Source organism: Callorhinus ursinus, unplaced genomic scaffold, assembly GCF_003265705.2.
Source record: "Callorhinus ursinus isolate GAN/ISIS: 27379988/994484 unplaced genomic scaffold, GSC_fseal_2.0 scaffold4, whole genome shotgun sequence".
NCBI classification, from domain to species: domain Eukaryota; kingdom Metazoa; phylum Chordata; class Mammalia; order Carnivora; family Otariidae; genus Callorhinus; species Callorhinus ursinus.
In genome coordinates, this window is record NW_027397066.1 from 60,095,094 (window position 1) to 60,110,477 (window position 15,384).

The 15,384-nt window shown below is 36.5% G+C and overlaps 2 protein-coding genes across 3 annotated transcripts in view; one reads left to right on the forward strand and one right to left on the reverse strand.

The window, feature by feature from the left end:
* RCHY1 (ring finger and CHY zinc finger domain containing 1) overlaps positions 1-15,384 on the reverse strand; it is a 24,392-nt gene continuing 9,008 nt past the window's right edge. For both annotated transcript variants that reach the window (XM_025887232.2, XM_025887233.2), the window contains 6 exons: positions 6,869-6,947; positions 4,874-4,918; positions 3,959-4,017; positions 3,840-3,866; positions 2,380-2,500; positions 1-677 (listed from right to left, as the gene is read on the reverse strand). In XM_025887232.2, coding sequence (XP_025743017.1) covers positions 549-677; positions 2,380-2,500; positions 3,840-3,866; positions 3,959-4,017; positions 4,874-4,918; positions 6,869-6,947 — 460 coding nt within the window. In that variant the 3' untranslated portion in view covers positions 1-548. The remainder of the gene's footprint in view (positions 678-2,379; positions 2,501-3,839; positions 3,867-3,958; positions 4,018-4,873; positions 4,919-6,868; positions 6,948-15,384) is intronic.
* On the forward strand, positions 14,400-15,327 carry LOC112835676 (large ribosomal subunit protein mL48-like). Its single transcript, XM_073891791.1, has one exon. The coding sequence runs from the start codon at positions 14,460-14,462 to the stop codon at positions 14,982-14,984; it is 525 nt and encodes a 174-aa protein (XP_073747892.1). The 5' UTR covers positions 14,400-14,459; the 3' UTR covers positions 14,985-15,327.

Sequence of the window (15,384 nt, forward strand, 5' to 3'; positions counted from 1 at the left end):
ACCGTTTCAATATAATTTTATTAACAGTTATTACATCAAAATTCACATTTACAGGATCCAAAGGACTGTCTTAGAAAATTCTAAAGTATGTGTAGTAAGATTTCAACAGTAAGACAGAACATATTCTCATTATAGCACAGCCCTTAAAAAGTCAAGAATAATACTGAGAAATAAGTGCAGTTCTATCAAGAACTAGAAATGAACTCTTCGTGCATAGTGTCACTTAAAGCAAAGTCCCATGGAAGTATAATATACCTCTATGGATGTGAATTTCAGTGGCAAACATCATTGGCTTCCAAATAACTGACACTAAAGGAATTTCCAATCAAAACACAAGCACAGTGGCTTTCATCCAATATAAAGCTATGATAATTCTATAAAGAGACCCTGAATCCTTAAGTACATGTAATATGATTTTATGCTGTGACACTAGTACAAAACACATCAACTCTAATGCATAGTTTCGGACACATTATGACAACAGAATACTAAAGATAGCCTTTTTCTAGATCAGAAAATGCTGAGTTTTCCAGTGTAGTATATGCTGGTCATTGCTGATCTAGTGAAATTCTACATCCTCCAGCTTGAGCAGTATTGTAGGAATCACAAATATTACATTTCATGCCTAATATATGGAACTGGACTGTAGATCTCCCATTGCAATCATTGCAGAGAATCTGAAAAGTGAAGAGATGAATTCAAATTAAGTATATTAAACCTTATAGATGGAAAATGGCATTGTCTGCTCAAAACAATTCCTCAAAAATCATACCAAAGAACTGAAACACATATAGCTAAGTCTAAACATTTCCCACAATAGAAATGCCTTTTATTCGTTTTCTGAAAACTCTCAGAGGCTATTAAGGTAGCTTTGAATTTAGAAGATGAAAGTGTAGATTTGAGTCAAGAAGTCTTATTTTAAAACTGTTCCCAAATAGTATAAATAGTACTGAGCATAAAACCTAACATAGGCATAATCTGATTGACACCTATACTTAGAATTCAAAATAACATACATGATTTATTTTTTTTTAAAGATTTTATTTATTTATTCATGAGAGCCAGAGAGAGACAGAGAGAGAGAGAGAGAGAGAGAGAGAGAGGCAGAGGGAGAAGCAGGCTCCCAAGGAGCAGGGAGCCCGATGCAGGACTCGATCCCAGGACCCTGGGATCATGGCCTGAGCCAAAGGCAGACGCTTAACCATCTGAGCCACCCAGGCGCCCCCCATACATGATTTATTTTTTCCTTGACACCTACAAATTATCTTAGTTAACAAAACAAATCTTTACATAATTTTAATATTTTTGCTTATACTTTAAGTTTAATATACTAAGTTCTTAATGCCTCAGGAATGAATCAAAGCCCAAAAAAGTAGTTCCTAATTTAATAAAAAGAAGCTTTTGGCATATCCCTAAAATGACAATAAGATGTCACTTGGGAATTAATCTCTTCTAGTACTGAGATCCCAAAAAATAAAAAAGGTGTTAACCTGAAAATAGATCAATCATTACTATGTGAGAAAAGCTTTAGCTTTAGAAGTCATACCCATAATAAACAAAAAACTTCCAAATTTGCTCAAAATTATAACCTGGAAAATTAAGAATACAATCTGAATGTAGAAAGATTAGTGATTGCCTAGAGCTAGGGGGTTGGGGAATGGCTGCTAATGGATATGGGATTTCTTTTGGGGCCAATAAAAATATCCTAAAATTGATGGTGGTGATGTCTGCACAACTCCAAGAATATACTAAATAGCACTAACCTGTACACTTTAAATGGACAAGTTACATGGCATATAAATTTTATCTCAATAAAGCTGTTATTTGAAAAAATTATCTACATGGAACATAGCACACTGAAGCCTGTAGTAAAACATCACATAATTATCAATTAGTATTCTAAAAGTGATCCTTCATTGACCTTACTAGCAATTCAATTATCCACATGAATAAAAAGGGTAATGAACATTAAAAAGACAAAAGTAATCTTCTTCAAAAATCAACAAATACATATGCCTGAAATAAAATTTAAAATAATTACAAATAAAACATAATTAAAATAAAACATCAGACTAGTAATTCACCTCCACTCAGTCACATTACTGACTGGCTCTGACGAGAAAGGTGTAAATAATTCAGAATAAAGTTTTTGCCTGCCATCTAGTGTTGGGAAGAATTACATAAAGGTATTCTTAGTATTTTTTTGGTCTGGTCCTGAATTCAAAGTAACTAAAATCAATTATTTGGTCCTTTCCATTAATCATCACATTGGTGTCTATGCCAAAGCAATATTTTTTAGACAGATTTGAGCAAAAAGGCAAAAATAAACAAGAACATCAACCAGGAACCTAAAAAGTTCTAAGCACGAATTATACTCACATCCACAGTCATGTTCTGATACTCTGATGGCATAGGAGTCTGTGCTACCTCATCATCCAGCTGTCTCCAGTACCGAGTCATATCTAAAGCAGAGTGCATACATAATGGACATCTGTAGCCTCTAGAAGAGACAGAAAGGTTATCTTCCAAACATTAAACAAGGTGTATATCAACTCAGGTATACAAGAAGATGCATGCTAACTGGTACATAAACCATCCAAAACAGAGCATTATTCTGTATTTCAAGATGACCTGTTACAAACCTGGGAACTTTTACACTATAGTTTCTAATTAAATCCTGTAACCTATGGTATTTTTACACCTTCTTCTTTTTCCTCAGTTCTCTAAAGTGGGAAGGAATTAGTCCATATTCTTTGTAGAATGTATTTAATATATTTTTATATGAAGTTTTTTTTTAAAGATTTTATTTATTTATTTGACAGAGAGAGACACAGCAAGAGAGGGAACACAAGCAGGGGGGAGTGGGAGAGGGAGAAGCAGGCTTCCCATGGAGCAGCGAGCCTGATGCGGGGCTTGATCCCAGAACCCTGGGATCATGACCTGAGCTGAAGGCAGACGCTTAACAATTGAGCCACCCAGGCACCCCTTATATGAAGTTTTTTATTTTAAGTAATCTCACACCCAACATGGGGCTCGAACTCACAACCCAAGACCAAGAGTCACATGTTCTTCCAACTGAGTGAGCCAGGCATCCCTATATTTAATGTATTTTAAAAACCTGTTCATCATGGAACACTACATCAAAAACTAATGACGTAATATATGGTGACTAACATAATAAAATAAAATTAATTTAAAAAAAAAAACCTGTTCAGCTGCTTTTTTTAGCTAAATAACCTCAATTTCTTAATATATTCAGGCAATTCAGATTGTATCATTTTCTTTCTAAAAATTCTGAAAAATTCCCTTCTAACTGGCTCTTAAATTAAAAGTTCTGCTTACGAATTTGCAGGACCAAAATACATTTACACAGTCTCTTCTCTCCTATTTTCATTTCAACATCCTTCCCCCACAATAAAGTCTCTGCTTTAGATAATCTTGCTACCAGCTTTCTTTGCAGATTATCCTGGGCCAATATAATGATTTAACAGAATTTTGAGCGACATGCCTCAGCATTTTTACAGTGCTATGGATTGGCTTTGGCAGAGCCTGTGCCCCTGGTAAGCACAGCCAGAAAAGAAGAGGTAGCTCTTGTGAGTTGTGGGAATGAAATAAGGCATAATATAAGCCTGGGGACAAAGATGCAGTCCTATATCCACAAGATGCTTTACCCAATTTAACACTATTCATTTACCCTACCCATCTCAAGATAAATATCTGCCATGCCAATAACATATAAGTATCAGCAATGTTTGCCCACTTCCACATCCCCGCGCCAAAAAAAAAAAAAAAAAATCAGACATCTTACAATTATAACTTCTAAAAATCCCATCACTCACTCTTTCAACATTTCTTCATAACACGTTCTGAAAAAAATATATGACACTATTTTAGTAAAGCAAAAAGCATCTCCACTATTTTCAAACACTTCTGAGGAAAAAAAAAAGAATTACTTTACCTATGTAAAAGATGTCCACATGGCAAGACATGAGCAACAACACGGGATGTGTGAATGTCCTATAAAGGAAATAAATGTTAGTGTTTGCATGAAGACAATATAAACATCCAAGTACTTTAAATTCAAGAGGGAATATTTCAAAAAAAATGAAATCTTGCCATTTGCAAAGATGTGGATGGAACTAGAGGGTTTTATGCTAAGCGAAGTAAGTCAATCAGAGAAAGACAATTATCATATGATCTCACTGATATGCAGAATTTGAGAAACAAGGCAGAGGATCATAGGGGAAGAGAAGAAAAAATGAAACAAGACGAAACCAGAGAGGGAGACAAACCATAAGAGACTCTTCAATCACAGGAAAGGAAGTGGAGGGGAGAAGGGTGGAGGGATGGGGTAACTGGGTGATGGACATTGGGGAGGGTATGTGATGTAATGAGCACCGGGTATTATATAAGATGAATCACAGACCTGTACCCCTGAAACAAATAATACATTATATGTTAATTAATTGAATTTAAATTTTTAAAAAATTTAATCTTAAAAGATGGAGTATGTTTTAAAGTTCGTAATGCCTCACAAATTTGCTACTCCCGAATTTATTTTAATTATTAAGTTATATTAAAAAAATAGTAAATAAATAACTATATCTAAATAGTAACAATATTATTTTAATTTTTTAAGTAGGCTCCACGCCCAACTTGGGGCTTAAACTCACGACCCTGATATCAAGACTTGCATCTCCACAGACTGAGCCAGCCAGGTACCCCTTTATTGCAATTTCAACATGACTTTTGCTAAGAAAATATTATTTCTCTCTCTTTAGATGTCCTCAGGATTTCTGGAGAATAAATGGAATGTAATAAAAAAAAAAGAGAGAGAGAGGGAATATTTCCAAAGCAAATATTTTAAGCTTACCTCCAAACATATTGGACAATTCTGCCGGGAAACATTTTCAATACACTGTTTAAAAGAGAAACTCAAGTTACTAAAAGCTTAACTAGATGGAAATGACAATTCATATTAACAGAAACTAATGATAACGAAAACAAATGATACTAACTTAGTAAAGATAATAATTAACATTAACACATGTCTCTTAAATGTCAGATAGGAACTGAACAGTTAACTCACACAACTATTTCAGGCTTTGCACATTACCTGAAACAATGAAATTACTCAAGAAATTATCTTCATTTTACAAGTAAGGAAAATCAGTTAATCAAGATTTACCAAAGATGCAGAGGTAATAACGTTTGGAATCTTTTTAGTTTATATGTGTTTTGTTCCAAAGCTACTTAAGGATATCGACAATGATAATGGTTCATGTTACTGAAGTTTACTACATGCCATATATTAAGTACATTGCCTGCATTAGCTCAATCAAGTCCCACAACTATAAATGCAGGTACAATTATTACCCCATTTTACAGATGAGGTATTTGAGGCCTAGAGAAGCTCAATAACTTCAAATGCAGTGGAACTGCATTTGAGCTCCAATAGGCTGCCTCCAGTGCCAGAGCTCTTAACTTGATAAGACAGGGTGATTAAATGCGGGAAGGTAAGGGGAAGCACCAAGCCATGAATGATGCCCAGGTTTTTTAAGTGAGCACCTGAGTATATGACAGGACCATTTACTAAAATACAGACAATAAAAAAATAACTGACAAAGATACCATAAGAGAAAATGTGCATATAGTTTTTGAAAGACCGCACAGCTATCACCCCCAAACTCAAGTCTATAAAACCAAACTCAATCTTTTAATTCCAGCAAATTCACCGTCCATTAATCAAGTACTTAAAGCAAGGGCTACAAATCTTAAGAGTCATCTTTACTCAGCCCCATTCTTTTTCCTTTCTACCTTGTCACCATATCCCAAACGCTCATTATTCAACTTCTCTTAACACTTGACTATTTTAGGCCAGCATCTATTTAAAAATCCTCATTAATGTTACCTATATCAAATTAAAATAAAAAATTTAACTGAAAAAAATCCTTGTTAGTCTCTCTAATCTCTGATGTTTTTTAGATTTTTTCTAAATAATGAAAAATAATTTTAAAGAGCCTGGTATCATGTTATAATTAACAGATCCAAAATTAAAAATATTTCTAACTATGAAAGGAAATATAAAAATATTTTCTGAATTTTCTTGACATGCTGTTACATTGCTATTGCTTCTTTATTATGCTATTTTAGTTTTTCTTTTTTTTTATGATTTCTTATTTATTTGACAGAGAGTGAGAGAGCACAAGCAGGGGGAGTGGCAGAAGGAGAGGGAGAAGCAGGCTCCCCAACGAGCAAGGAGCCCCATGCGGGGCTCGATCCCAGGATCCTGGGATCATGACCTGAGCCAAAGGCAGATGCTTAACTGAGCCACCCAGGCACCCCTCATTTTTAGTTATTCTTAAAACCAGTACCAATGAGATGAATCCATAAACTTATTTGGAAGTTGTCAACATTATGCTAATAACTGATGTAAGTATTCTTACACCCTATGGGGCATCTGGGTGGCTCAGTCGGTTAAGCGGCCGACTCCTGATTTCGGCTCAGGTCATGATCTCAGGGTCCTGGCATCAAGCCCTGCATCGAGCCCCATGTCAAGCCCTGTGCTCAGCATAGAGTCTACTTGAGATTCTTCCCCCTCCTTCTACCCCTCACCCTGCTTGTGTGCTCTTTAAATCTTTTAAAAAAAAGTGTTCATATACACTATACAGAAGAAAAAGAATTGTAGATCAGATATTCTGAGGCACAGGTCTTAGAACACCTACTTTAATAATGCTCAAAAATAAAAAGCAACATAGTTGTAACTTGGTAATATCTGAAAATTAGCATGCTTCAAACATATTAGGATTTAAGCTGGTTTTCAAACACAATATAATACTTCTTAAATTATGCAAACTTAATTATATACCTTGTGCTTTCCTTGGAGATTCATAGCTAGGCATAAGTTACATTTCAAACAATGGAAAAAGTCTTCCTTTGGACCAATCCTAAAAATATATGTGAAAGCCAAAAAATTAGGTTCATTTTTACTACAATGGTAATTTATTCATTTTTATGTTAAGGTTAGTTTCACTGTAAAGTTAGTTCAAATCACAATGAAGAACATGGGGTAAACTCCCACCTCCCCAATGTCACTCCCCAAATGTAAGCACTATGAACAAAATGGTATCTATCCAGTTTTTTTCTATAAAAGTATATACACAACACATACACACACACACACACATCCCCTTTGGGTTTTATTTTTTACATAAATGGATTCTTTCTATATATCCTGCTCTGTGACTTTTTTTCACTGAACATATCCTGAAGATCATTCTGTCTATATAGAACCACTTCATTCTTCTTCATAATTACATAATATTACATGGTATGGACAGATCATAATTTTTAAAAGTATTCCCATATATAATTTACTGCCTTGAGTTAATACAATGATATAAAATAAATATGCTTATACAGGGACGCCTGGGTGGCTCAGTTAAGCGTCTGCCTTCAGCTCAGGTCATGATCCCAGGGTCCTGGGATTGAGTCCCGCGTCAGGCTCCCTGCTCAGCAGGGAGCCTGCTTCTCCCTCTCCCTCTGCCCCTGCTTGTGCACACACTCTCTCTCTCTCTCTCTGACAAATAAAAATAAAATCAATCAATCAGTATGCTTATACAGACAACACTTAGCCCATCTGTTGATAATTTTTATAAGATTCCTAAAACTGAAACTATGGGATCAGAGGGTATTACATATCACTGGCTTTGATACTGACAAACTGACCTCCAAAAAGACAATACTAAATTATGCTCCCACTAACAATGTGTGATAACACCTGTGTTCCCCACACCGTAGTGAACACTGGTTACCTAGATGACAGACAAATAAAAGACGTCATTTTAATTTGCATTTCTCAGGTTATGAGACAGGAAATATATTTTAATGTTTATGAACCATATGGATTTCTACTGTGGATTGTTCATGTATGCTCTGTTCACTCTAGGGTATCTGTCTTTTACCATTTTAAACCAACTCTTTATATATCCTGAATATTAATCTTTTTCATTTGTATATTTACCATATCCTGGTATGTCACATCTTTCCTGATTTATATATTTTGTCATACAGCCATTTTAATTCCTATGTACTAAAAGCCATTGATATTTTCCTTTATGGCTTATGCTTCTGCCTCTTGTTTAGGAAAGACTTTTGAAACCTATAGGTTATAAATATATGTATACCTCTAATGCTTAATGATTTTTAATTTTTATATTTTTCTTTCATCCATTTGAAATGTATTATGCATGATAAAGATAAAATAGCTAGTTGTTCCCAAATTTTTATTATCCCTTTCTTTCACCACAACAAAACACTTAGCTAGGCACAAGGGTGTCCTGAATAAAGACTATTTGCAACTTCTCTGGAAGTTGTGAACAAAAGAGATGGTGAAAATTTTGTGTTGTGCCCTTAAAAAGGAAAGCTCAACAAACCCTAAACACAAGCAATATGAAAAAAAACCCTATCATGGAACGTCATAATCAAACTGCTCAAAACCAAAAATAAAGAGAAAATCTTAAAAGCAGCCAGAAAAAAAAAAAAGGCCTGTACAGAGGAACAAAGATAAGGATGACACCAGACTCCTTACTGCAAACAATACATAATATATTGTACAGAATACAGTAGAGGGACATCTTTAAAGTATTGAAAAAGACTGTAAGCTTAGAATTCTGTATCCAACAAAATATCTTTCAAAACTGAAAGCAAAATAAAGATGCTTCTAACATACAAAAGCTAGAACGATTCATTACCAGGAGATTCTGTTTAAACAAAAAGTCAATTTGGCATCAGTACTTGGAAGTCACAGTTAGAGGTGATCTGGCAGGCTCTGCAGCTCTCAAACTTCACCCCAACACACAGTAAATCCTTTTACATCCTAACCCAGTTCCCCCTTCCCCTCACACATATATACACACACTCAAAATGCTAACAAAAGTTCCACATGACAATACTTATCCTTACCATGTATTTATCTACTCTTTAGTATTTTTTTAATGGTGGCAGGACTCACTAGATTCGCTTCAGTTTAAAATTCACTACTCTATATAATATATCCTCTTTACTTCCATCCTCAATTCCAGTCTCTACCTCTACCTCCACTGTTCCTCACTCCGTTCTTTTACTGCCTTCTCTCAGGCTTGGTTATTTATTTATACCCAGGCCCATTCTGATCTATTCAGCCTTGGCCTATCTCTGTTAAAACTTTACTCAAACTCTCCTAAAATTAAGACCACTCTAATCGGTATAATCTGACAAACTCTATAGTAGTGACTGCTTATTAAGCCTATTCTTGCACAAACAATATAAATTTAAGAACCAGAATCATCCCTTCTACCCACTCGTGCTCAACACATGACAAAGATTTGTCTGATGCTTATTTAATAACTTGCAGAAATGTGAAAACACATCCTTCCCTTAAAGTATCATTTTATCACAGATGTTTTATTTCCCCACTGTAGTTACAAATTTATGTAACTTTTTCAATTTTAAAAGTAATACTCATTCTTTATTTAAAATGTGTAAAACCAGAGCACCAGGGTGACTCAGTTAAGTGTCTGCCTTCAGCTCAGGCCATGATCCCAGGATCCTGGGATCAAGCCCCACATGGGGCTCCCTGCTCAGAGGAGAGTCTGCTTCTCCCTCCCCAACACTCGTGCAGCATGCACGCTCTCTCTCAAATAAGACCTTTAAAAAAAAAAAATGTGTAAAACCCAGAAGAAAATGAACCAACAACTATCAAATTTAATCACTGATCCCACCATTCATGGGTAACTACTGCTACTCTTTTGGTATGTATGATATCCTGACAGACATTTTGTACCAATCATTCTCCCAATCCCTAAATATTATTCAAGAACTTACTTTTAATATGGGTTTGTAAATTTAACAATCTTTCAAGATACAGGCTGGTTCTCATTTTTCATTATTATATTTTTGTTATATCAGTACAAGACATAAGATATATTCTATACATAATTCTTGGTACATATCTCTACTTCCTTGGGATAATCTAAAAATGGAATTATACAAAAGGCTGAAACATTTTTTAAGATCAGAAATCAGAACACCAAAACCACATCTGCCATATCATACTCTCATAAGTATCCTGGTGCTTATTTTGTAACAATAAGAAATTACATTTCCCCATTTAAAAAAGAAAAAAAACTCATTCCAGTACATTTCAGTAAGGATATATGCACCCACTGCCAAAAAATTCAGTGTCTGCCTAAACACTGTCTACCTCTAATTAAAGAAAAACTGAAACCCTATCTTTAGGGCACATCACACTTGGAAAAAATTACTGCCATAGTCAAAAGATTATCTAACTATCATGGAACTATTTTAAAATATAAAATCAGGAATAACATATTACTAAACTCTGTAAGAAGCACTGATTTCCTTATAGTGATTACTGCCTAAAGACAACAATTTTCAAGCCCAGAGACCAGAGTCAAGCTTAGAGATGTTTTAAGTACCAAGCACCAGTAGGAGAAATCTGATCACCTTTACCTTGCAGATATGTTTAATGGACTAAAAGCAATAACTAAGTTTCATAATATGCTTAAGACAAAAAAACCTGTCTTTAACATCCAAAAAAGGACTCACTGTAAAAGATATCAAAGGTTAACTACAAAATAAGAAGACTGATATTTTAGCAAAAATATAGTAATTCATGCATTCAAATGACATGATTTTTTAAAATGTCATCATGACAGGGTAAAGAGTTTCCAACACTGCCATTGCAAAAACATTTTTTAACTTTAACTCTTTCGATATTTTTATTGTTTAAAAAAATTGTCACTATCTGATGGCCGTCATTTCTTTTTTTTTTTAAGATTTTATTTATTTATTTGACAGAGAGAGAGAGAGAGAGAGAACACAAGTAGGCAGAGTGGCAGACAGAGGGAAAGGGAGAAGCAGACTCTCCGCTGAGCAGGAAACCGGACGTGGGGCTCAATCCCAAGACCCCAGGATCATGACCTGAGCCGAAGGCAGCCGCTTAACTGACTGAGCCACCCAGGCGCCCCTGGCCATGTCATTTCTGACTAAACACAGTATTTGCCCATCTTATTTACTAGATTTTGCTCCCAATATCTTTTTCTTTTTTGGAGTGGGAGGGGGAACTGGAGAGTGGCAGAGGGAGAGAGAGAATCTTAAGACGGCTCCACACCCAGCATGGAGACTGACTCAAGGCTTGATCTCACAGCCCTGAGCTGAAATCAAGAGGTGGATGCTTGGGGCGCCTGAGTCGCTCAGATGGTTGAGCAGCTGCCTTCGGCTCAGGTCATGATCCCGGGGTCCTGAGATCGAGCCCCACATCGGGCTCCCTGCTTGGCAGGGAGCCTGCTTCTCCCTCTCCCTCTACTGTTCCCCCTGCTTGTGCTCCCTCGCTCTCTGTCAAATAAATAAATAAAATTTAAAAAAAAAAAAAAAAGAGGTGGATGCTTAACCGACTGAGCCATCCAGGCACCCCTACTCCCAATATCTTTTAGCAAGTTTTAAAAAAATAAAAATGAATACCTCTGAAAATCCCCAAGGGGAGTGAATTTTCAGTGTGCCACAGGCACTCTGAAGAACTGTAAAAAGACATTCCAAAGATTTTTGAACAATGACAATAGACATAACGGCACCTAAAATACCTACCTGAAGTGATCATAATCATCTGTCTATAACACATACCCTAGATGAATGGACTCACAAGAAAATGAATGAACAATGTATTTTTTTTAAGACTTACTTATTTTTATTTGAGAGATAGTGAGAGAGCAAGCGAGTGTGGGGGGAGGTGCAGAGAGAGAGGGAGAAAGAGAATCTCCAGCAGACTCCCGCTGAGCATGGAGCCTGACACAGGACTCAATCTACTGACCCTGAGATCATGACCCGAGCCAAAATCAAGAGTTGGATGTTCAACCAACTGAGCCACCCAAGTGCCCCTGAACAATGTATTTCTAAGGAAAAAAAAAATGGACTCCTCACCTAGTTATTCAATAGGAGGGACTTCAATTCACAGTATCTTGTTAATGAAACCAGACCAACCCATTTTGCTAAAAGGCTCTAACAGCATTCTTCCATCTTTTATGATGTTTATACACCAAAATTTACTTGGTATGGCTCCTAAATGGAGAAATGTTGAAAGGGAAGTATGTGTATGAAGTATGTGGAAGAGGGGCATGTGGGTGGCTCAGTCCATTAAGCACCTGCCTTCAGCTCAGGTCATGGTACCAGGGTCCTGGGATCAAGCCCCTCATCGGGCTCCCAGCTCAGCGAGGAATCTGCTTCTCCCTCTCCCTTTGCCCCTCCTCCCACTTGTGCTCTCTCCCTTGCTCACTCTCCCTCTCAAATAAATAAAAATCTTAAAAAAAAAAAGTATCTTGAAGAAAACAGATGATGTAAAAATTGAAAAAATTTACAGGATTGATCATCCTAAATATGGTGTTTATAAATCTAAAAATAAAAAATATTTTGTTATATTGAAACTAAAAAGATAGTCACCTTTAAATACAATTATGGGCTCTCAAAGGTTTCAAAAACACTGAATTTGACAATGCATAGACAGAAGTAATGATAAGCCAGAATCTATTAGTGATGTATTTGAGATCTGGAATCAATATTATATTTTGATGGTATAAGTGCAGGAACTAAATAAATTTACAGGACTGTAAATTAAAGTAATTACAAGCTAGAACCTACTAGAATTGTATCTAAAACCTGGAATCAGTTATTAACAAGATGGACATGTGCCAGACATTCAAAAGATATTGTCAAATGTCGTACATATCCCTTTAAAACTAGAAAAATACGGAATCAAAATTTAGATTTGCAACCTTTAAATTCTTATTAAAATTTCTAATGAAGTTGTTTTTCACTGCCTTTATTCTTCTGTCATTCATAATATATAAATTATACAATAAAAAATACTGTTATTTGTAAAAGGATTTAAAAATAGATGTTAAATGTTGATGACAAATTTTCTTCATAGGCAGACAGAAATCATAACACCAAAAACATTTTGCTAAAGATACACAACCTACACACTACTAAGTACCTACCGAATACATGGCACTCCCAGGTATACAAACTTAAAGTTTGAAAATACCTTGATCTCACGAAGCTTAATATTTACCAGATACAGGAATTTAAAATTTGAAAACATCTTAATTTCATGAAGCTTAATATATACAGGGTAAGATGAAATGTCTATCTATTCTGCAGTCTCAACAACTTGAAAGTCAATAAATTAACCATAAAATGTATTGATTCCTTTGTTATAATAGTGGTAATTAAAAACTGTGTGCAGATCTGACATACAAAATAACTCAATACAACAGTGAAAATTAATTGGAGCTCATGAATCAAATAGGATGAACCCCAGAAACGAAGTTCTGTTAAAAAAAAATAGAGGGGTGCCTGGGTGGCTCAGTTGTTAAGCATCTGCCTTCGGCTCAGGTCATGATCCCAGGGTCCTGGGATCGAGCCCCGCATTGGGCTCCCTGCTCGGCGGGAAGCCTGCTTCTCCCTCTTCCACTCCCCCTGCTTGTGTTCCCTCTCTCGCTGTGTCTCTCTCTGTCAAATAAATAAATAAAATCTTTAAAAAAAAAAACAGAATATATAGAGTATGAGTTTAAAAATAAGCAAACCTAAACATGTATTGTAAACTTCCACTCCACAAAGAAAAAGTAGCTTGTATAGGACCAAAGCTCCCACTGACAACTACAGAAGCTAGATTCAAAAAAAACAAACAAGCTATTTAATAGCAGTAAAGAACAACTAAGGGCTAAAAGGGTCAATATCCCAGAGAGAAGGGAAATACCCTGAGGTAAAGCCAACATTCCCTGCTTCTTTCTCCTTAGGGAACTTGCAGTCCCTACACTATTCTATTAGAAGCTAAGAAGCTAAGCAGTAAGCAGTACTTAAGAGGAAATGGAAACCAAGTAAACCCCCTGGCAATTTCTCTGCTAGGGAGGCAAAAAACTGAAGGCCACGTCCCGCCACAAGAGATGCCCTGGTAAAATCCCTGGCTTTACGTCAAGCCCCCTGAGGAACCATGTGCTAGGAGCCTGAGTGTTAGGGAAAACAAAATAGAACAGGCCTTAATAAATGAAACTTGGCCTCTAATCACCTCAATCTTTAATTGGATCAATGGGATCTGTCTCTAATTAACTGCATGCCAAAAGAAAATCTCTTTGGAAAAAATGAGCATCCAGAGCTTATACAATTTTGTCCAACAACCAACTAAAAAAAAAAATAAGATGCCAAAAGGCAAGACTAAAGAACCAAACACCAAAGGAAAAAAAATACAGAAATCAGAACTGACCCACAGATAATCAAGATAGTGGATTTCTCAGACACTGCCTTTAAATTACCAGTGATTCAGTGTTTTCAGACGCCCAGGGATCGCTGCAGCTTGGTGGGGTCTTCTTCAGCTTACACACAGTTACCGGCCGCAGCAGCAAAGGATGAACGGAGCTCTGGGAAAGATGCTGTGTCTGAGGAACGATACCATTTTTAAGCAAGCCTTTTCTCTCTTAAGGGTCAGCACTTCAAGAGAAAATCCCATCTGTTCTGCAGGTGGCATTCTGATGGGTACCAGTCGGCACTACAAGACAAAGCCTACCCATGGCATTGGGAGATACAAGCACCTAGTCAAAGCACAGGAGCCCAAGAAGAAGAGGGGAAAAGTGGAAGTGAGACCCATTAATTTGGGGACAGATTATGAATATGGGATTTTAAACATTCACTTGACTGCATACGACATGGCCGTGGCAGAGAGTTATGCCCAATATGTTCACAACCTCTGCAACCATCTATCCATTAAAGTTGAGGAAAGTTACGCTATGCGCACCAAAACCATGGAGGTGTTGCGGCCGCAGGACCAAGGCAGCAAAATGCTCCTGGACTCAGTTCTTACCACCCATGAGCGAGTGGTTCAGATCAGCGGTTTGAGTGCTACATTTGCAGAGATTTTTTTGGAAATAATCTAAAGCAATCTTCCCGAAGGAGTCAGATTGTCAGTGAAGGAGCACTCTGAAGAAGACTTCAAGGGAAGGTTCAAAGCTCGGCCAGAACTAGAAGAACTGTTGGCCAAGTTGAACTAGCTCATTGCAGACCCTTTCACGTCAGGACTGGTGATATTGAGTGCCAAAGAGAAGATCTTCCTGGGTGGTCAAAGTTAAGCAGAAGACCCTCACCTTTAGATATCATAACTACCCATCCCCATTAGCCAGGAATGCCTCCTCTCTTGTATGGAGAAGTGCTTGCCAATTGTCACCACTTTCCTTTGAGCCAACCTAAGACATCCTCCATCTAATAAAAATCTGCAGCTGATGGGCATGTGAGGAAAAAAAATATAAAATAAAAATAAATTACCAGTGATTAATATGA

Coding starts and splice junctions, on each gene's coding strand:
- LOC112835676 (XM_073891791.1), top strand. CDS start 14,460: ATGAACGGAGCTCTGGGAAAGATGCTGTGTCTGAGGAACGATACCATT.